This window comes from Octodon degus, unplaced genomic scaffold (assembly GCF_000260255.1).
Source record: "Octodon degus isolate 3935 unplaced genomic scaffold, OctDeg1.0 scaffold00379, whole genome shotgun sequence".
Lineage (NCBI taxonomy): Eukaryota > Metazoa > Chordata > Mammalia > Rodentia > Octodontidae > Octodon > Octodon degus.
The window spans coordinates 515402-539166 of NW_004524955.1; the positions used below are offsets into that span (position 1 = coordinate 515402).

Sequence of the window (23765 nt, forward strand, 5' to 3'; positions counted from 1 at the left end):
GCTGCAGCTTAGGCAGGGCGCAGTGGCCGAGGTTCGATCCCTAGCAGGCCATGCCGGTCTTGCCCTGGTTGCGGTGAGACTGTGATTAAGGCTGAATGTGCTGGTGCGTACCTGTAATCCCAGCACTTGGGAGGCTGAAAACAGGAGAATCACTACAAGTCCAATCTACGTAGTGAGACTACACCCTGTAGGCCCTGTCCTAAATACATTTTTTAAAAAACTTTTCAAACTGGCGCATAAATGTGTCAGCCATTAAGTTTCTGTAAAACTGAATAATAAGTACAATGAGATCAATATAAAATATTTATTAATATGAGCACTAAATGCTTGGGAACTCAGGATAAATCCTGAGGGGATTTCACGGACCTTATCAGACCCAACAGCTACACCTCTTGTTGCACAGGTCCTGCTTTACCTTGGTCTTAACCATCCAGCAGAAAAGCATAGAAATGAAATATATCAAGTAAAGCCATACTGTTATGTTGAGCTGTAGGGGACTCAGGTCAACAGTTTCTGACACTGCCAGTCAAGCGGAAGACCCAATACCATTATGGGCTACTGGACTCTTTTAGAATATTTTGCTGAGTTTACACACCTATCATATTCAAATAATGGAACTAAAAAAGAAAAGGGGATACAGATGAATGTCCATTTTGTATCTGTGTATTCAAAATGGTAAGGATATATAGTTACATTCTTTAAATGAATACAGGGATTTGTTGTAATAGTGTTTGTAAATGGGATATCATGTCTGCATCTTGTACAGCAAATAACCACTAGGAAGAATGTATGCAATGTGTTAATTCTTGGAACGGTCCTACCAATTTGATTTGAAACTATCTCATTGCTGTTTCTCAATAAAATTATGGGGGGAAAAAGAGCTCTAAATTGCTGCCTACAAAGTTAGATCTATGGAAAATCAATCATCTCAGCATGTGTTTAGGCAGAAAAAACTGGTTCTTTGAACTAACTGTACGACTGTAACTCACATGCTGCGTGATATTCTGGTGTTTTCCACCTGTGCAATGATCTCCAAATGTGTCTCCTTAGTGTGCACACTCGGCATATTCGAAGACAAACGCATCGGAAACTGTTACAATATCTCTGTGTAAGTCATGTATACAGCAACTTACTCCTTCCTAAGACCTGTATAATTCTTAAATCTTTTCTTTAGAAGCTGTACATAGCAGAAAGAAACAAATAATTATTGGATACAGAGAATATTCTCTAAAGCTGGGAGATTTGAAGTTCACTTTTAAAGTTTTTTATTGTTCAAAGAGAACAAAGAAATAGTAAAAAAAAAAAAAAAAAGTGCTTGGGGAATGCCGAGGGCGTCTCAGGAACCGCCTCAGCGCTGCAGAGAACCCCGACGCCCACAACGTAAAGCGCTTCATTTGGGCTAAGACTTTCGATCTGCGGTCAGCTGATTCCAAGCCAGAAACGGGATGGTGGAGGGGCACGAGAGAAAGAGGGCGGAAGAAGGGATGCTGCGCCCGGGACAGCCGGGGGCGCGAAGGGCAGGAGTCAGGGATGGAGAGGTGCCCTCTGGGCCACGCCGGTCACTCACTCTTTCCAACAGGCCAAGCTGTTAACGCCAATTTGGCTCGGAACTCGCCGCTGGATGAAAACGCTGGTGCAGCTGTTGCCCCAGGAGCCAGTCATCTTCTGGACACATGAGGGCTTGGGGAGCATTTTATGTCTAAACCATAATATTCTGCCCCTGGCCCCCAAAAGACTCATGCCCATCTCCTTATGAAGAATGTGTTTAATCCATCTTGAAGAATCACCAATGTCTTAACATTTGCAGCATTACTGAAAAAACCAAGGCCACAGTCTCCTCTGGCGCTCAAGGAAAACTCAGCTGAAAGTCCCTGTAGAACATCTTTTTAAAAGTTAAATATCTGGAACATACAATGGGACACAGTAAACATGCCAATTCCAAAAGGGGATATGAGAAATAGAGAAGAAGTAGACCAAATCCAGAGCAAAACCCAGCAGGGCAAACATTCAATCCTGAAGTTCCACATCCAGCATGCAGCGAGAATGATGGGTGAGTTGTGAGACGCAGACGGGTCTTGGTCCCCAGCCCTGCAGCACTGCTGGCTGTAGCCCTTGGGCAGCTGCAGCCCCCAGGCTGTCTCCTGGGCTGTACCCACTGCCTGTGCCCTTTCTGACTAGATGTTCCAGGTTCCTGGAATCTCCAGCTTCCTGGGGTCGCTATTGCACATTGACTTCACTTTTCAAACACACACGAGACTTCGGTGGTCACATGCATCTAAATCATAACAGTGGAAAACATTTATTAAAAAAAAATAAAAGAAGTGAATATTTTATTTCTGATGTAATATAAATGCATACTTTCAATTTTCTCTTCTGAACTTGTGAGAACTAATAACTTGTTTCTTTCTGTAGAAGGAAACAGTGATTCCTGAGAACTTGGTCATGGGAATTTTCTTCTCCCAGACAGCTGTGGACATTCTCGGCAATTCCTCACTTCTATTTCATTATTTCTTCTCTGTATTCACCAGGGAAAACTTGATGCCCGAAGACCTGATTACAAAGCTCTTGACTTTTGCTAACTCCTTGGCTATTATCTTAAGAGGTATTCCTCAGACAATCAAGAATTTGGATGGAAATATTTTGTGGATCACATTCGATGTAAACTCGTGGTCTGTTTTCATTGAGCCTCTCAGGGACTTTCCTTATACTCCACCTGCCTCCCAAGTTGCTTCCAAGAAATCAGTCAGCCCTGGCAGCACCAGGGGGATGAAGCTGAAGCTTAGAGCCACCACGTCTGTTGGTCCCTCCTGTTCCCTCAGCTGGCTCGCACACCTGACGCTAACTGTCATCATTATCTTGAGACTAGCTGGCACTCATAACAACAAAAATGTTAGACACTGAACTCAGGACGCTGCTCGAGCGCCTTTCTGGCACCCTTGCAACTCTGATAAACCTGTTCTTGCTCTGCTTCAGCGATGGTTTGTTTCTGGGTCTCCCAGCCTGAGCTAAGGGCTCAATGTGAGCATTCTCCAGAAGCACAAGAAGCAAGTTCAGCGCATACACAGTGCCAGGAGGCCCTCGAGTCTCTCCAGAGTCAAGAGCCACTCAAGCATCCTCATCCCCGTGTGGACCTTCATCCCCTTTTACTCCCTCTCATCTATCTTAGTGCTCTATCAAGCATTCTTCGATAATCCAAATCTGTGGTTAATGAACATCTTTGCATTTGGTGGACCGTGTTTCCCCACTCATTGCCCACTAATTCTCATCCGTAGTAACAGCTGTTTCCAGATTTTATTATCCTTGCTGAGGAAAAGACAGTATGCTCCGAGCTCGTCCTAAGTTCTGGTGATTTCTGTCTTCTACCAACTCCTGATGCTGCTTCACTCATTATTTAAGGTATGCCTCACTGTGCACCAGATAACTCAATGGCAACACAAACTGGACAAACACAGTCACGCAGCCACCACAGAGTCTGTGACCTACTTCATCATCTTAAGGCATCCCCTTGTCCTCATTCTAGGCATCAAAGGTAGGCGGCATTCTATCATGAAGACGGTTTTGCATTCATAGCCGCCAGGCAGCAGTACCGACACTGCTCTCCCAGCCTTGCGCCTGGTCCTCGGGCTTTACTTCCTGCCCTATGTCATCTGCACTGGGACCAGGTTCAAATAAAGCACTGCGACAGACTCAAGGTGTTTATTAGAGAAGTGCTGAGAGGAAAAATGTGCGTGTCTCTAAGAATGGAAGGAAGCTGAAAGTAGCCAGTCTCTGTAACTGACCCTAGCATCACGCGGCATTAGCACTTGGCCGCTCATGACAGCACTCTTCTTTCAGAATTCCCGGCATAATACGGACAACACTTGTCACCAGACTTTAACTATGAATGTACGTAAATTAGTACACACTTTGAAGTGATATAATAATCATATCAAGTTTAAGTGACCATGAAAAATTAGATTTATTGGACTTGAGTGTGAAGGAAAGTCTCTAAAAAATTGTAATTTTTTTATAAAACAATAAAACAAAAATTGACAATGTAAATGGCCACTGCTCCTTAACGCACAGCGTATCATCCTCCAGGTAGTTATTCAGAGTACAAGACAACACCAGAAAAGACTCTTATAAAGAAAAAACAGGCATCAGCACAAAACTTTCCGATTATACATTTTTAATGATTGAAACAATATCCAGCGGGCGATGTGCAAAGTGCTGACTCGAAGCCCGAAAGGAGGGACACGGCTGCATTTCAAGAGTCCATGCTGCTAGCCGTGTGAACATTGAGAAACCTGAAGGGAAAGACTGAGAAGGAAGATGAATACATAGAGAGATACTGACCAGGGCAGAGATGATAAATCCTGAAGTAACAACTTGCCTGAAAGAATAAGCAAGCGTGAGAAATCGACGAACTTTAAGTCACTGGGAGGCAAATGCTGGCCCAACGTGTACTCCAGCAGCAGCACCGCTGATACGCTCAAGTGGTTACACACCAGCAAGATGTCATTCTTCTCTAAAAATTGAAATTGTGAAGTATCTAGTTTTTTAAAAAAACTCATCTAGATAAGAATGTGTTATGAATGTATATAAGCAGCATCCATAAATGTCCGTCTGCATGAACCAAATAGGTAAAGACCTGAAATTGTGTGAATCTTCCTAAAATTTCAGGTTTCTTCTTTGCTTGAACATATGCTAAATCACTGAGAAATTTTGTTTATCTGATAACCTAAAACTCAAGCTTATTATTCAAAATCATAAACAGCTGGCCTGTGTTCTAGTCCTGGCTTAGAAAAGAAATGACGTAACACACAATACACAACTTATAAAATTATTTTAAATATTCAAGCAAAGAGTCAAATGCAGAACAGGGCAGGGGATCTGTCCAACCCTGGAGAGCCAGAGTCCAGCTAAGGGTCTGCCTCCCGTGGATGGCAGCGTCCTGAGTGAGCCCAGCTGAAGACCTAAGCACGGCCCTCCATGAGTCCAGCTGGAGGGCCAGAGCCCATGACAATATCTCACGCAGGCCTGCTTCACGGATCGGTGCTGGGAAGACCCAAAGGTCAGTAGTGGAAGCTAGAAAGTCCATGGAAGCGGGATGAAGGATCCGCACCAGCAGCTGAGGGATCTGCACTGGAGTCAGGAAGGTAAGGATCAGAGCTGCCCCCCAAGAACTGCAGCCACTTTCAGCAACAGCAAGATCCCGAGCTCCTCTGACGATGAGAACAGCTGAGTTGACACCGTCTTCCTCTGTTCCTGCGGTTTGCCACAGCCCTCAGGTGGGCCACCCACCCCAGCACCGCGCTGGCTCAGTTCAGCTGTGTGTAACAAGCTGACATTAGTTAGCCCATCACAGCCTGAAAACCTACTTAAAAGCAACACTTCTTCAGAATTCTAGAAGCTAACCCTGCATGAAACACTAGAAAATTAAAAGACCAAAAGTTTTAAAAGACCAAAGTTTAACTTTCAAATATCCTTCACATCTTGCATATTGGATCTTTCCAAACAACTCGGAGTATCTTGACTTGGTTGAAAACTTGTGTAACTTCTGGGAAACAGCATCTCTGGGGTGCCTGTGCAATGGAGAGGAGGCGGCAAGGCACTTCCCCAAGCGAGGCATCATGGCTCACGCCTGTCGTTCCCGCACTGGGGAGGCTGAGGTAGACAGGTCTGAGTTCAAGGCCAGCCTGGGCTACCTAGTGAGTTCAAAACCAGCCTGAACTGTCAGTGAGACCCTATCTTTTTTATTTTTTGACACTGGGAATTGAACTCAAGACCTCATGCTTGCCAGACAAGAATTGAGCCACTACACTATATCCCTGGCTGACACCATGTCTTTTAGGAAAAAAAAAAAAAGTGAATCTCAATAAAATATTTTCCAGCCTGGGATATTTGTAACTCTTTTACAATGTCAGAGATGTGAATGTAACCAAAAATGAGAGCTCATTTTCCAGGATGTGTCTTCTCCACATAGAAGGTTTGGGAGCTACTCAGGTAGTTTATCCATTTCTGCTGGAAACTTACAGGTGCTCTTACAACAAAGCTCACGATTAGAACAACTGAATAGAAGAGGTCCGTAGTTTATATACAAGTAGGTGAGCAAGGGACGGGATAAAGATGGATACCCCAGGGAGGGAGATTTTAGGTTTTCCCTTAAGGACATAATACTATCTTAATTACTTATCATTGATGAAACAAAATACCTAATGCCCACAAATTAGGGGAGGAAAAGTTCATTTTAGCTCAAAGCTTTTAGAGGTCTCAGCTCATAGTTGGCTGGCTTCAAGAAGGGTGGCAGGACAGAGGGGCATCACAGCAGAACACAAGCAACAGCCGCAATAAGCAACAACCAACGACCCTCTTCGGGCCGGTAGTGCTCACACCAGGGGGAGATTTCCCATAATGCAATGAGAACTATGTGGAAAAAGTCAGTGGATCGATTTAAGAGCCACACCCCCTTAATCTCAGCTTCTCACACTGTAGATCCAAACAAGCCTGAAAAAGCCCAACCTATGACCACATGAGATTTCAAGGGGACATCAAAATGCTCCCCACAGCGAGCAGTGACAGCCAGCAGTGTGGCTGCATGGGCTCTGTGTCACCTTCCCTTTAATCCTTGCTTTGCAGACAGAGCCATGGCAGCCCGAGTTCTTGTAACTGGCTCTGGAGGAAGGGGATGTACACTGGCCTGGAACCTCGCAGTCTAGTCATGTCAAACAAGTGTTGTTGCCCCAGCAAATGCAGCACTGCCTGCTCCGAAAAGATTTCAGATACTGCCATCTCAATCGGTGGTCACGCAGCCCTTGCTCGGTTCTGCGAAGATGAGAAAATTGAACTTGTAGTTGTTGGACCAGAGGCACCCTGGCTGCTAGAACTGCTGGGGGCCTGACCTCTGCAGGAGTGCGACGCTTCGGCCCACCACAGAAGCAGCTCAGCTGAGTCCAGCAAGAGGTTTGCCAAAGAGCTTACGGACCGACGTGGAATCCCAACTGCACAGTGGAGAGCTTCAGCAAACCTGAGAAGCCTGCAGCTTCCCTGTGAGCGCAGCCTTCCCAGCTCTGCTTGTGAAGGCCGGTGGCCCTGCAGCCGGGAAAGGGGTGATGGGTGCAAAGAGGAGGCCGCAAAGCTGGACAGGAGATCATGCAGGAAACACCTTTTGGAGCAGCTGGAGAAACAGCTGTAACTGAAGAACTGCTTGACGGAGAAGATGTGTCTTGTCCGTTTCACCGATGGGAGGACTGTGGTCCCCATGCCCCCAGCACAGGACCACAAACGATTACCGGAAGCAGACCTCGGGCCCAAAACGGGGATGAAAGCCTACTGTCCAGCACCCCAGGTTCCCAAGGATTTGTTACTAAAACTTAAAAACACCATCAGAGGATGGTAGATGGCATGCAGCAAGAGGGCACTGCACACACGGGAATCCTACAGTCTGTCCAATGCCAACGAAGGACGGCCCGAAGTCCTGGAGTCTAACTGCTGTTTTAGTGATCCAGAGTGCCAAGTCATTCTCCCACTTCTTAAAACTGATCTTTTTTTTTAATTGAGAAATAAATATGAATGAGACAATTTCACAGCTGATTAATAGGACAGTTTTGATAATTAATACATTGCACATTGTTATCTTCTTAGAAAAGTGATCTCTGTGAAGTGATTCAGTCTACCTTAGATGGCCTGCTGGGTGCATCGCTGCCCTTTAGCTAGAAAACCACATTGCAGTGACAGTCATTGTGGCAGGCAAAGGTTACCCTGGAGCCTGTGCCAGCGGTGTGCAGGCCCGCGCTTCAGGACTACTGGAGGTGCTCCGTGCAGGCACTGCCCTACAGCCGGGAAGGAGAGACCCGCGGCAGCAGGCCTCACAGTAACAGCTGTCGGGGAACATCTCAAGTCAGCTCTCGAGGAAGCCACAAAGGACTCGCTGCTATACGGTGCGAGGGAGCGATTACAGGCAGCACTTAGGGCAACTTTTCCGAGCTACTCGAGGTGGCTGCAGAAAAGTTCATGGGTACTACGCTGTCATTCTGCTCTGTATTCTTTTCTCCTTGTGGGGCTGACCCACTCTTGATTTGTAGTTCATTTGAATCAAAACTGTAGCAATATGCAAATTAAATGGAAAAACTTCAGGGTAGCTCGTATCCTTGAGAAGTTTTTAATTCCTTGTGTCTTCACAGAATATTGTTGAGTTGGGTCATATTTTTAATTTTATCCAAGAACTCACAATGAGAGTATTGGTCATATAACTTTCTAATTTAATTACCCTGAAAACACTAACAGTCACCATGCTGCCTGCAGTTTTACCTGTTACTGACACGTTTTGTGACCTCTCCTGGACTCATCTGTTTACATGCATAACTATGCCTTTTAAACTCAATAAACTACTCATTGCACTGAGAAAAAAAAAAAAATACAAGCCATAACACCTATAGCCAGACAGTTTTAAGTGAACCTGCAGCATTGTTTAATGAAAAAGAAAACAAAACCTAGTTAATACATTATCTTTTCTCTACATTAGGTATGAGAAAGGTTCAAAGTCCATTTGAAACGTTACAATTGCCTCCATGAAAGATGCTTTTGCTAACAATGTATCCTTCGGCATAGCCATCAATTGCTGGAATGGGAATAATCCAAGATGCAAATTGAAATGTAAGATTAAAGTGTACACTATGTCAAATAAATACTCATACATCTCAAACAAATTTACAACAGTTTTACTGCACTCCTGTTTAAAGATGTTGAAAGGGTAGGGAAAAACAACCACCTGTCATATGCAAAATCTTTTTAATTTTTTTTTTAGAAGTGCTTGGAATTCAACTCAAAACCTTACACATTCTAGGCAAGCATTTTACCGCCAAGGTACATACCCCTTCAATATTGCTTTGTGATTTTATTTTTATTAATACATGTTTGAAGTACATAATGATGAAATGTATTGTGGAGATTTGTTTTGGAAGCATTTGGAATTCAATGCAAAACCTCACAAATTCTAGGCCAGCATTTCACCACTAAAGTAGATACCCCTTCAATACTTCTTTGTAATTTTATTAATAAATGTTTGAAGTACATAATGATGAAATGCATCATGGAGATGGTACATGTACATAACACATCTTAATTCTTCTTACATCCCCTTTCTCTCTCCTAGATTCTCCTCCCTCCAGCTCTTGGTCCTCTTCTCATCTGGAAAACAAACTATCTCTGTCTTCTATGAGATAATTTTTATGTGGGGACTCACTGGTCTCTTGGTGTACCCCAAGGAGAAACGGTGGGAGGAATAGGGAAAAGGTAGACAAGAAGACAAGAGCTGGGTCAGGCGGAGGCTGTTTGCCTGATGGCTCAGGACCTCAAGAGCAGGAGGAGCATTTATTTATACCTTGGCAAAGTCAGTAGCATGTGGCAGGTTGCCTAGCAACTAATACTCTGACATTGTCCAGGCAGAATGCTTTCCACACAGCTGAGGCCGCTGGACTGTTTTAGGCACTCTGGCCCTGTGCTACCCTCAAGTATCGAATTTCTAACTTCAGTGGCTCCCAACAATTTTACTCTTCATACTTGGGTTTCACATATAAGACAACCTACGCAATAGTTAAGCATGTGTCTGATTTAGTTCACTTATTACTGTCTCAAGGTGCTGCTGTTCCCCAACTGATGTTTGGACTGAGAATGAAATACGAGTGTGACACCTGAAGACAGAGCCGCTGACCACGTCTTTGTTTCAGGAGTACTTCTCTGGAGCGATCTGGGGACAGTTCAGCACTCCCAGAAGGCGCCATCTGGAACTGCTGTGGGACTCCGACAAGGCTGCTTCCTCCTCAGTACTTGTCGCAGCACATTTGTCCAATCCACACAATGTACAGCACCAAGAATAAAGACTAGGATGAGCTACAGCCTTTGGGTAATTATGAATAAACGCGGTGGCAAGTTTCTACTTTTCTCTAAATTTTAATATGTAAAAAAATACCTTCAAAACAATTTTTATTTAAAATTCAAGTAAAAAGAGAAGCCTGACGTGTGACTGCGTTCTGCTGAATACATCCATCACTCCTGCACCCTATCTGCGTTACTGGAGAGTCACGAGGCCACCCCCGACTTCTCGCACACAACGTCTTGCACAGTCGTCGCTACTTGCCAAATAGACTCAGAAACCGACCTGTGCCAGCCAGGAACGTTAGGACAGCCTCGCACCCCCTCCAGCGTCTGCTCCCCACATGCTGAGACAGGAGCTCCTTTAGACACTGAGCCCCATCACTCCCTCCTCTGCTCCAAGACCCCTGCGGCTCCCACCACCCTTAGCAGCAGCCGCCGCTGCTCAGTCTGCCACTTGGAGCTGTTTCCTGCCCCTCCGCCCTTTCTGCCTGAAGACATGGAGAACTGCAGTTTCTTACCCACATTCATTTCACCCCAATTTCTAACCATTTGGACATGTTCTTCCTATGCCTAGAAACCCATTCAAACCTCCTCCTATTGGCTGAAGAAACAGGAACATTTCCTTAATTCTAACCCTGATTTAGGATCCTGGGCCTAGGTGACCACAGAACCACGGACACAGACTCCCAGGACACTACTCTCACCTGTGTCTGTGTACCAGGAATGAGTGTAAGGGTTTCTGCTTACAAACCCTTCTGCTGCCATCGGAATCTGCAGCCAGAGAAAGGCTATGAGATGAAGACAAGCACGGTGGGATTTACAAAAGCGGAGTTATTTCCTTGATGCCCTGCTCTGGAGCAGCGGTCTCAGGCTGACATAGCCTCAGCTCCTCAGTGCTAGCTCCTGGCAACTCGGCGGCTCTGGACAAAGTCCTAACCTCCCGAGGGTCACCATCTTCACCTATAAAATGGAAGCACTTGTGTTGGCTGCTTCCTCTTCCTCTTAGTGTTGTTGAGATCAAACTCATCCCTCTCCCAACTGCAGGTCGTGTTGAGGTTTAGCTGTTAGTGAACTGATAACTGGGGTCAACTTGAAACACCCGGCTGAACTAAACCAGCGAGGTGCTGGGTGTGGGAGGCCCACCGGAGGCTAGCTGCCAGCAGGGTAAGAGGCAGAACTGGACAAAAGAAGGTGCTGGGCGCTGTTGGTTTTCCTGGAGAAGCTGGTTGCGCTGGCTTTTCTGATGAACTTGGCTGTTCTCATCGTCGAAGGAGCTCAGGACCTTACTATCTATCACTAAGAATAGGTACGGCTCACGTGGGGGAGCTCTGCTCATCACTTGGAGTACACTTCCTGGCTCTAGTTCAGATCGCTCGAGCACTGGCCTAGACTGCTCAGCTTCCACCACTGACCTTGGGGCCTTCCCAGTGTAGATTCACGAAACAGGCCTGCGTGAGACATTGTTGTGGGCTCTAGGGCTCCACTGGACTCATGGGGGGCATTGTGATGGGCTCTAGGGCTCCAGCCGGGCTCATGCAGGACACTGCCATAGGAGCCAGGCCCTCGGGTGCATGCTTTGGTCTCTAGCATGTGCGCAGACTTCCCATACCTTTCTGTATGACTCTGTGCATGAGTACTATAATCTTATAATTAAGTGGCCTGTACACTATTGTTTCCCCCCTGTAAACTCCCGACAACACCGACCACAAGAGGAACATTTAAGGAAATGTTTTTGAAAATTTGGGAAGTTCTTCTTTGGCAGGGCTGATAACCAGACAGACCAAGTGACTGCAGGACTTGAACTCTCAGGCTTCCAGAGAGAAGGGTGCTCAAAATTAGTTCATATGAAATCTCTAAAAGCGAGATTCAGAAAGCTTCAGGTTGTCAGTCCCAGAAGTACTGGGAATTTCACAGGCGGGAGGTACTGGGAGGTTTTATTGAAATGTGATGTTTTATCAAATTCTGAGGTGTGAAAGTATGTATACAGGATGGATGAGGTAACTGTACTAAGAATTTCCATCAGTTTTATGAAAATGTTAGAATGTGTAGAAATTAGTTATGTGTAGAATTCTCACCTCGACTAACTCTGTATGCAGATAACTGCGAACTAAGCCACAATGGGGACAGCAATGTGCAATACAAAAACTAAGCTTGAAATACCTGCCATCTTGGTCTTCTTAATGTGTACCATTTCTTTTTCTTTTCTTTTTTTCCTGTATTTTTTTAAATTTTTTTCCCATAATTTTATTGATAAACAAATAGCAATGAGATAGTTTCAAATCAAATTGGTAGAACAGTTTTAATAATTAGCACATTGCATACATTCTTCCTAGTGGTTAATTGCTGTACAAGATGCGGACTTGATATCCTATTTACAAACACCATTAGAACAAACTCCTCTATTCATTAAGAGAACGTAACTATATATCCATCCTAACCACTTTGAATACCAAATGGACATTCATCTGTATCCCCTTTTTTTGTTAAGTTCTGTTATTTCATTATAGGTGTGTAAACTCACCAAATATTCTAAAAGAGTCCAGTAGCCCATAATAGTATTGGGTCTTCCACTTGACAGGCAATGTCAGAAGTTGTTGACCTGAGTCCCCTACAGCTCAACTAACAGCATGGCTTTACTTCTTATACTTGATTTTTATACTTTTCTGCTAGATGGTTAAGACCAAGGTAAAGCAGGACCTGTGCAACAAGAGTTGTAGCTTTTGGGTCTGAGAAGGTCAGTGAAATCCCCTCAGGATTTATCCTGAGATTTTTTTCCTGTATTTAGGGCAGGGTCTACAGGGTGTTCAGGGTCTCACTACTAGATCAGACTCATAGTGATTCTCCTGTTTACAGCCTCCCAAGTGCTGGGATTGCAGGCACGCACCACCACGCCCAGTCTTAATCATGGCCTCAGCACACCTCGGGGGCAAGGCCAGCACGGCAACCCTGGGACTGAACCCTGGCCGCCGTGCTCTGCCTAAGCAGGTGCTTTAGTCCGCTGAGCTGTCAGGCCAGCCCCCTTGTGTACCATTTCTAATGGTATATTAATTATTACTATACTCTCTTTAAAGTAAATGTTATACAAAAAGAATGAGACAACAAAAATTTAAGATTTCTTGAAAGCATGTGGTGATACTCAATCACATGTCCCATCTTGCATAACTACATCTGCTAATCTAAGCAACATATCTGATGATAAAAATAAACATGTCATTGCTAATGAGCTATTCTCATTTTGAAAATCTGTAATATATGTATTTTTGTATGATACCCTGTTTCTATATTTTTGTTTTTCTTGCTTTTGTTTTTATTCTTCAAAATAAAAGAAAATTAGAATAAATGTATAGGTTTCTGTGATTCTCTTTCTGCTATCAGTCAGGTATGTGGTACTGACCCAAAGGCAGTTTTCTGATTCTGCAATACCAAGTGAATGTCCTACAATCCAATTCTATTCTGAACCAACCAGCTGACATAAGCATCTGTACCCCTAGGTCCAAAAGCTCAGTCACATAAAACTGCTTATACTTCAGACACCAGTTGTAATCCTTCTTGCAGCCCACTCGTGACCCCACCCAAATGGCTAAAGTCTGAAGGACTTCATGACCCCCTTCTTCAGGAATGACTCTTCATAATACCACTCTAAAATTCAGGAAAAACTACTCACATTTACTGGGTTTTTTTATTAAAGATGCAACTCAAAAACCAACATAAGGGATGCTTATAGCATCCCTCTGCCTGTGAAATCCTCCTAGTACTTCCAAGGACTGATGTTATGGTTTGTGTCTAGGCGTCCCCCCAAAGCCTCACAGTCTTGGGGCAGCCTGCCGTATGCTGCTCTGCCCTGGAGCCAGCTGAATATGGACCGAAACCTCCAGTAACTGTGAGCTAAATAACCCTTTCCTTCCTTCATTTTGAGTGTCAAGAATTTGTCCCAGCACCGGGAGTAACTAAGACAACTGACAAGCTGAAAGCTTTCTGAATCTTGTTCTTAGAGATTTTACATAAGCTAATTTCGAGCACCCTTCTCTCTGGAAGCCTGAGAGTTCAAATCCCAGTCACTTAGTCTGTCCGGTGATGACCTAGGACCCCACTACTGTCTCACACGAAGTAGCTCATAAACTCAGGCACTGCCAAAAGGACTTGTGATGACTAACAAAACACTACTGAGGAAATGGCAGGCCTCCAGCGCGCTTTACCAACGCGTGGCCAAAGGCAAGTATGAGCCGTACTAGAGCCCAGGCATGTCGTCATCCTAGTCCCTTTTGCTGCTTGCCTAAGCTGAATCTGTGTACTCTGAAGAGGAGCAGAGGCGGTGCGCCCTGGCTGGCCCTCCTCCCCTCCACACAAGCGAGCAGTGTGCTGCATCTGCAGAACGGTGAATTGGCTCCTTTCCTCCACTCCGCCCTCTGCAGGGCCCCTTCTCCTCATTCTCCCTTCTAGTACAGGCTGGAAGCCCCCGGCTGCCTGGCAAGGCCCACCCCTTCCCCAACCTCCAGGCTCACCTCTTGCTTCATCCCAAGGCCCATCTCAAGGTACAATCAAAGGTTAATCTAGAGGAACTCCCTCTAGACTTCCAAATGTGGACCTCAGGCTTGGCCTGAATGCCTGTTACCATTTGCACATCACAGAATGGTGCCCTCCCCAAAATTTCCAACTTAAAGGAGTTATTTCTTTTATTTCTGAGGACCTGTCAGCCTCCAACTAGCTGCTCCCGAGCAGGTTTGTTCTCCAGTGCCAGCTACACAGTTCCCTTACCTAACCTACCCCACCCTAAACCCACGGTAACTTTTGAGCTCGCCTGTAGTTCAAATGTCTTGGTATGTGACATATAACCTTCCTGTAGGCCAGTCAGTAATGATGACGTCTGTAACCAATCAGTACTGCCAATGCATCCTTCCGGCCACTAGCAAACGCCATACACACCCTAGACCACCAGAAGTCGGGTCTAGCACTTTGGGTCCGATTCCCGGTCACGTCCGTCAATGTTCATACATCTGCCCCCAAATCCTGAGTGATACTTCGGTGTTGGCTCGCAGCTGCAAGGCTTTGAGCTGCCCCTCTGACAACTACACGGTGGGACACTTCTGAGCCTTCATACCCAAAAGCCACCTCTTGATTTCTCCCTGAAACCTGCTTCTCCACCAGATTTCTTTTTCAACTCTTCCAGATGTTCGGGTAAAAGAAAAACTTGAGACTGTCCTTCACTTTCCAATTAGCTCACAAGCACAAAGGGCGCAGCAGGAGCCCTGCGGCTTTCAGACCTGCCCGTGTGTCCAGTGGGGATTACTTCTACCCTCTGCTGACACTCTGGTCCACAACGCACCAGACTCCGGGGCATCTGCTGTGGACTCACCTTCCTCCTCCTGAGTGACCACAAATTTGCCCTATTTTGTTGTCCCTATAATTCAACCCCTAAAAAGCTGCAGAGAACATGGAAACGTACTGCACAAGATGACAGAGACACAGGAAATAAGACCACTGGGGCTTCTCAAGGAAACTGTCAGAGCAAAGTGATCCAACACTGTGCTGCACAGAAGAGACAAGTAGCTTGGAATCAAGAAAACCAAGCACTGGTTTAAAATCACAGATCAATGTATTAATCGTTGTAAACGTTCTATTAACCTGTTCTGAAACTGCTTCATCGCTATTTTATCTTTTCTCATTAAAATGAATAAAAATTATTTTAGAAAATATAAATAAATAAAAATCACAGATGGGGGTTTATCCGTGAAAAGCAAAGCCGAGCAGCGCTACATGGGGTACAGTTCAATGTGGCACCTGAATTTCTGCCGAGTTCGAGCACCTCACCATTCAGCTCTGCAGCTCTCAAGAAGCCCTCCCCTGCTAGGTATCCAGGTGCCTGCACGGAGGAAGGGCAGCTGGACCATCACTCCCGACGGACCGCAGGTCACACGGAAGGAGGGATTTTTTTTTTGCCTACTCAGGATGCCCTAAGGGCAGGTCTGGTAAGGCATGAGGGTCTGCGGATCGACCCACAGAATTCTGAGCCTCACTGCTTTGCTTCAGCAGGCACGAAAACTGAGTTAATGGGCAGGCCCCCCTATGGAAGTAAAGGGCTGAGCCCTTCATGGTGCAGAGTTCTACCCAAAGTAAACTGACAGAAATGGTAAGGCTCGGCAGTGAAGTCTGAATGAGTTGTGAAGGCTTGTTCCTCCACTTTGTTCCCCCTTCCTATGTCTTTCTGAATGCACCAGAGAACACTTACCATGTTACCCAAGGAAACTGGTGACAGGCCTTCAGTGACTCCCTGAGCCAAATCCCAAAGCGAGCCCAATTCCAACAAAATGCTTTCCAGGGCAACTGAGGACCACTGTCACAGGGTTTCTCAGTGACAACTAAGCAAAAATCCTCCACTAGGGAATCTAGAACGGAGGAAGTCAGGTCTTGCTGCTGCTGCCCCAGAGCCCCGAGAAAATGGTTCAGTGTTCTCCTCAGCATGAGTTCTCTTAAAGTGAACCACTGGTACCAATCCTCCCTTGTTTCCTGACCTGAATCCTTCCGTGATGCCTAAGACTAAGCAGAAACAGATGGATTCCTCACATTCACTGGGATCCTCTCCAGTATGACTGCTCATAAGTCAGTGGAGGGAACCAAACAGGAAGATAAAAGTGGTGCTCCCCACCCTTCCCTATACTCCAAGGCCTTTCCTTCTGTGTGGGCCCACTAGCATAGGCCAGAGGAGCAGCACGTGACAAATGTCCCTCACTCAACACACTGACGGGGTTTCCAAGAGTGAACCCGCTAGTGCTACAGGAGGTGTGACTGGCGCTTGAAGGCCTTGCCGCACTCACTGCACTTGTAGGGCATCTCCCCCATATGGATGACTATGTGGTGGACAAGATACACGCTACGGTGGAAGGCCTTCCCGCACTGTGCACTCATAGGGCTTCTCTCCGGTGTGGACCTGCCAGAGCTGCGCCAGCCCTGCACTGCACCAGAAGGCTGTCCAACAGTCCCTGCATTGTAAGGCTTCTCCCCGGTATGGACCAGAGATGAATTAGGTGTGCTGTACTGGTGAAGGCTTTCTCACATTCTTTGCATGCAAAGGATTTTTCTCCAGTGTGTGTTCTACTACGGCGAATAAACGTAGTGGTGGGTGGAGGCCTTCCCGCACTGTGGGCACTCACAGGGCTTCTCTCCAGTGTGGACTGGGTGGTGCTGTGTCAGGTACACCCAGCGTTTAAAGGCCTTCCCACACTCGATACATGTGCGTGGTTTCTCCCCAGTGAAGTAGTGACGAATGAGGGTCGAGTTCTGACTGAATGCTTTCCCACACGCACTACACTCATAGGGCTTCAGACCCACATGACCCTGCTGATGCCAAACAGGTACCACTTCCTGCTAAAACTCTTCCCACATGATTGCATGAGTTCATTCCTGCAAGTACTGAGGTATCTTCCCCAGTTCGCGGAGAGTCACATCCACAGAGAACTTCCAGGGGGCTTGCTCCTGTGACATCCTGGGATACAAACCTCCATCCATTTGCAAGCCACTGTCTTCAAGACACATGTTCCCAGGACAGGTCTCCTTAGGACAGCCTGACTGTCCTTTCCAAAAGCCCTTCCTGATCCCCAAGGTGCCCATCCGAAGTGCTCTGAAGATCCCGGAGTCAGCCTTCTGTGGAGCAAGGTTCCAGCAGACTTGACTGGGAGACAGGCGCCCGGCATTCTGATCTGAAGTTGTGCTCTGTCACCTGAAAGGGAACCCAACACACACAGGGGAAACTGTTGGTGGTGCACTGCAGAAAACCCAGGACAAACATTTCAGTGGAGAATGAAGGTGGGAGCAGAACCTCTGCAGCGTCTGGCTGCATGGCCGGGTCTCCACAGCTCCATAACCCAGCTCCCAATTATCCTCCATGAGTCCTTGCAGCCACAAAACCAGTAAAGGGAAAATAGGAAGCCATGCTGCATGAGGGGACGGAGAATCAGGAGTGGACGCTCCATCTTTTCAGTCCACAGAGGGGAAGGGAGGACAGAATTTTGATGACATTGTCAGGAGAGCATTTGCTCTAAGAAGTGATGTCTACTGGTGCCATAAAAGTGTAAGAAAGTGGCATGTAGCAAGACTGAGAAAAGAGAGAGAGACTCAGAGACAGAGGACAGGCACAACATGAACGGCTTCCCAGAAGAGTGTCCCGTAAGATGGAGCCAGGACACAACTGCCGAACCAGGGTGTCCCAGAAGAAAATGCTGCACTCAAGCAAGGGAATAAATGTGGGGAGACTTCCCTTAGAGAGGGGCGGAGACCCAGAAGCAAATGCACAGCTGCCTGAGAAGCTCACACTGAAGGGGGTGGCAGAACAGAGCAAAGGAGGAGAGGCACAAGGATGGAGGCCGGCACTAGCAGGCAACAGTGGCGGCAAGGCGGGGCAGAGCAAGGGGAAGGCGCTGCAGAGGACACTGACTTCGTTCAGCCCCACTTGGCCACGCCAGCTGCTAGTGTGGGACTCCTTTCTCGGCAAAGTCTAAGATCCTCGTCTCAGAGCTGTGGGTGCTCCGCTTCTCACGGGGAAGTGGCTGCGAGACGCACAGTGCAGCTCCTGACGTCACATCTACGCTTGCTCGCAGCCACTCCTGCTCCTCCTCACCTTTGCACTGGGCAATTTCAGGTTTGTGGCCTGAGGAATCCAACTGCTGTGCTTGAAAGAATAACACGGGCACTCTCCACGTTCAGGAGGACCGCATGCAATGGTGCCCACGGGGGTGCGCAATGAGCAGGAAATGGGGTCACCACGCAGGACAGGCACGTGGCAGCTTGACTGAGAGCTGAGCACAGCCCAGCCACCCCACGATGGCGCCGCTCCTCTCTGGGTACACACAAAAACACAAAGCTAACGAGTGGATGTCCACTAACATGACGGAAAACAGCATTTACAGCAGGATTCCCCTTAATTGCCACACAAAGTAAATAACACAAACGACCACCAAAGGAGAGCAGTGAATTAATTCCGACCCTTGCACAGCATGCTACGGACACAAGATGAGCCCTGCTGATAGACACGATGGTAAACGAATGCACGGGTGAGAAAACGCCTTAGGGCTCCAATTCTCTTCATTCACAACCAGTCAAAGCCACGTCATCTTGAGTGTCGCTACTGTGTACCAGGGTAGGCGCTCCTGACAGGCCCAACACAGCCTGCTGAGGAGGCAGACATATTCTCCAGCGTGACACAGACAAAGAACACTTCATTTTAATGTAATCTGAACCTTCAGACCCCTGCACGTCGCCATATCCCTCAGATTTCTTATAAATTTAAGAAAAAAAAAGAATTTAAGGCAAAAAATACCCAAGTATATACATAGCTTTCAAAAATGAGAAGTCCTTCCAGGTCCTTGCCTGTGTATGTACGCGACCTATTTCTCAGGGTACATCACAAAGCATTTTGCGTTTCCACAAACATAAACATACACACATTCTTATGATGAGTACAGAGGACAAAGGTACAACAGAGCAGAAGAAACGCGTTCCCTGAGAACACAGCAGGTCTGATGTGGCTGCCCAAGAGTCTGCTCAAGATTAGAAGAAAGACCTCTCCCACAGGTAACAAAACGGAGGCCACAGGCATACAACAGAGAGGTGAATGTTTAAAGAGCTGACCAATAAGAACTGTAACTGTACAACCCCTAACTATTAATTCTGCCTGTCCAGGAACAAAGGATGTCTTTCTACTTTCTGTCCTTTTCAATTTCATTCTGAGTTCTATGATGTTCATTATAGAGGTCTCTTACCACCTTGCTTGGGTTGATTCCTAGGTGTGTAATTTTTCTGACCCTCCTGTGAATGTAACCATTTTCCTGACTTTCCTCACTGGGATCATTACTGAGGCAGAACATGGCTGGCTTCTGTGCACTGTGTATCAGAGGTGAGGGCCTTTCTGAGTCCAGCAGAAGCCTGATGTTCTTTACTGCTGATTATGACTAACACTAGTAGGTCAACAACACTAACAGGTGACATTTGGTCACATCACAGGCCGACCACCGACCTCAGCACTAACCTGCAAGATCTAATCATACCCTTGCACAATACAATGACAGGAGCTGCTTCTCCTCTGAATTTCTAAGTACGGCAGCCTGAGGTGATGTGAAGCAGCCCTTTACGGCTCCCCTTGGCCACACAGCTAAGACGTATTTCTCAGGCACTCGGCTGCGGGTCTGGCCAAAGCTCATTTCTTGCCCAGAACACACACAGGGTCAGCTATGTCTCCCTTCCTTTCTTGGTGCCTTCAGTCACCAGGTCATGCTCTGAGCAATCCAACACTGTCTGAAGTCACCTGTGAGTGACTGGACCTTTGAGTAACTATGGTTCAGAGCTCACCTACTCAGGCACACTGGACCCTGAGGTGGGTCATAACCACCCCAAGCAACGAGGTCACACAAGCAGTCCCACAGCGGACCCAGCAGACCAGGGGTCGTGGTCCTATCAGTCTGAAGATGCCATGACCCCTCCTTCTAAGGTCGTGGCCACCTACGTGCACAAGTGGCAGGCAAGAGGCCTTGCTTCACTGTCCACAGCTCCGGCCCATGCTCTGGAAAGTAGAGCAGCTCTGGCTTAGGAACCTGGCACCCTGCGGACATCGAAAGGAGCAGGAAAGGGTAACTACGAAAGAAGAAGGAAGCCATCACCCTGCTGCAGACATGAAAAGAACAAGCCCACAAATACGCAAATCGTTTCCCTGAGACCTGAAAATCTCGGGAACTGCTGGGACTGAACTGGGTCACTCGCCAGGGTACAAATGCTGACATTCTAGCCTCGGCGTGACTGCGAGTCCAGAGGAGATAGCTCAGCTGCAGGAGGGGGCAGGCTGTCTACACAGCTCACTGCCCTGACGGCTGCCTCTGAAAGCCCACACCGCACCGGCACGCCACTCTCAGCCAGCCAGGGGACACTGCCATGGGGAGGACTGCCCAAGGTGCCTTTCAGTTCAGTCACAGATCCTCAAATTCCTGATTCCGCCTCCTGAAAAAGCGGCATTCCGAACTCTAGGTGACTCCAACTGTCTCACGGGAGGAAGTTCGGGCGTCAACACCTCTGAAAACTCTCTCCTTGAAATAAACTGGTCGACAGCACCTGTGGCCATCAGTAGTCTGCAACAGGCAGGCGACCTCAGATGTGCTTTCCCGGTAACAGGAGCTTTGGTTCCAATGTGGGAAGAGGGCCCGACCCAGGGGCTGCTGTGCCCTCGCTGCTACGCATCCTACATCCCTGAGGCAGCGGACCTGGGGAGAACAGTGGTGGCTGCACCAAGAGCGGAACGGGGAACCCAGCGTCTTTGATGACACCCCACAGCTGCTGCCCATTGGAAGCCTGAGCCCTGCACACACTGGGGTATCTCCTGAGTGAGCAGCAAATGGCCCTCCAAGTTTGATCGCCATCAATACAAAGAGGAGAGCCCTGTCTGGGGACACAGGATCTACGGAAGCCACTGGCAGCGGACGTGTAACACACCAGCACGTCTCAGCGTTCTCCAAAGGGAGCCGCGCGCCTGGCTCTGGGCCCCGGGACGGGCATTCAGCAGGTCAGGCTGTTGGTCCCCCGGCACATCCAGGCTCTCCCCAGCCAGCACACTTCCCCTCCCGCACGTCCTTGACCTTGGCCAGGTCCTACTCAGCTTTCACCTCTCAGCCCCACCGTCAACTCCTGTGACAGCCCTCCCTGAAGTGCCCACAGCAGGTTATGGCCCTGATTATTTATTCTTTAAATTCTCCTGTTTCCTTTATACAGCTCACCTGAATTGTCACCTACGGACATCTGAACTCCAGAGCGACAGACACGAGTAGCACGCAACGTGCCCGTATTTCTCACGGCTTTTCTTCAACCTGACCCACATTTCTAAAATATTTTATTCTTGTGCTTGCTGTGGCAGCACATATACTAAAATCCAAAACATTTTATTCTGAAAGGGAACTCTGTCACACTCTGGTAAATGAAGTCAACCACAGAACACGACAACGAACCACAGATGCCGTGAACGTGGCTAGGCTGCTCTGGGCTGCGCTGCAGGCTGTCTTCTGGGTCAAGACGAGAAATCAACCACAGCTGGTGGACAGGAGAAGGAAGACTCGGCACGGATCTGAGATGTTCCCGAGACTATAATCAGCAGGCCGGACGGCAAACAGAAGGATCCACGGTCTGCACACAGCCTCACGTGCTGTGTGAGGACATCAACCTCCTCAACCGGGGAGGGGCTGGGCCGGCCTCAGGAAAGGAGCAACGATTACAAGGTGTTCACGGTCTCTCTCCCAAGATCACGTCATTCAGAAGATGCCTAGCAGCAATGCCCACCGTCTCCCAACAGCCTGACTCACACCTCCTCCTAGAACACTTCACGACCTACACCCCTGAGCAGGCCGTGAGGACAGCTGACTCTTCCAGAGTGACCAGGGCAGGACAGCAGGGGCTGCTGCTTAAATTTCATGTCTCTGATGCAAACAGAGGGAGACCAGGCAGAGGAGGTGGGAACAGAAAACTAGAGGAACCAAGAGGACTCAGCCCGTGAGCTCCTTTGACCTTCTGGCCCAGCCATGACTCCAGAAGGCTGGGTCCCCTGGGTAAGAGGTGAATTGTTACCTAGTGAGACCAGAGTCACACAGATCTCCAGCATCGCCTCCCAGTACAGCATCCTCTGAGCCAAGTCCAGCTATCTCCACTTCTCCTGGGTGAAGGTCACAGCCACATCACTGAAGGTCACCAAGACCTGGAAAGACAAACAGAAGCACTGACATGTACCTTGTGTCTGGACAGGATCAGAGCTGTGACTAAGTCTCTGGGGCGGGGCCAGAGGCCTGACTCACTGAGGGCTCCCAAGGGCCGAGTTCTGTGTGGAGTTCAGTGTGGAGATAGATGTGGCCTTGGGACATAAGGTAATTAAGAGCAGGAAAAAAGCTTCACAGGAAGACAGCTAAAGAGAACACACACAAGGGCCATCGTTGAGGACCATGGCAGGCACAACTGCAGACACAGAGAGGTAGTGGGCAACAACTCAGATAACTCTCACCATGACAGAGTAGCTGAGCCCCTGGTGCCCAGGGTGTACCTGCCCTGGTAAAGCAAACCAGGGGCCCCAGCACTGGGGCTAGAACCAGTCCTCTTACATGGCACAGTTGCCAGCTGCTTGGGATGAAAATTTCATGTTATTTCTCTAAGCCTGTTTCCAAATCAGAACCCATAATTCCCACATTACCATGTAGTTCTGAGAACTAAAGAGGCAATGGGATGAGCACCCACAGCAGGTAAGAGTTCTGTGCGGCGAGGCTTCCATCCGTCTCCCAGAAACCCACGTAAATGCCGTCCCCATTCCTATGTAGGTCAGCTAAGTGGGGCCCAGCTTTAGAAGTCAACCACAGTCTCCCATGGTGGTACCTGGACCACAGAATTCACACCAAAATTGTGAAAAGAACTACATTTGTGAATCAAGGTACCACTGTACTTAGCCAGAACCACCTTTGAAGGCTGTTACGGTTGGTGTCTAGTGACCCCACCCAAAGCCTCATGCAGTCATGGGTCAGGTTTCCAGAGTTCATGACGGATTTATGATCCACTTCCGCGATCAGCACCCACCATAGTGCGAGGAGCCTGAATGCAGTGTAAGGAGAGGAAAGTGTCTCGCTCACTGCTACTCCTCCCTTTTGCTCTTGCCGTTTTGCTGTTAGCTGCCACCATGAACTGCTGCCTTCTGCCATGTGCCGCTCTGCCTTGGAGCCCGCTGAGTATGGACTGAAACCTCCACAACTGTGAGCTACATAAACCTTTCCTTTCTTAATTCCACACATCAGGTACATTATCGAAGCAATGTGAGAAAAGTAACACGACAGAGGCTAAGGCAGAAAGATCTCAAACTCAGGCCCAGCACAACTCATCTCAAAATTTAGAAAGGGATAAAGATGTGG

The 23765-nt window shown here is 47.6% G+C and overlaps 1 protein-coding gene and 1 pseudogene across 1 annotated transcript in view; one reads left to right on the top strand and one right to left on the bottom strand.

Moving 5' to 3' along the window:
• Positions 1–1066, bottom strand: part of LOC101580348 (vomeronasal type-1 receptor 1-like) — a 30043-nt gene extending 28977 nt beyond the window's left edge. The window contains exon 1 of the mRNA XM_012513234.1: positions 990–1066. Coding sequence (XP_012368688.1) covers positions 990–1066 — 77 coding nt within the window. The remainder of the gene's footprint in view (positions 1–989) is intronic.
• A 5560-nt stretch (positions 1067–6626) lies between these two features.
• On the top strand, positions 6627–7950 carry LOC101581150 (annotated as a pseudogene).
• The last annotated feature ends 15815 nt before the right edge of the window (positions 7951–23765 follow it).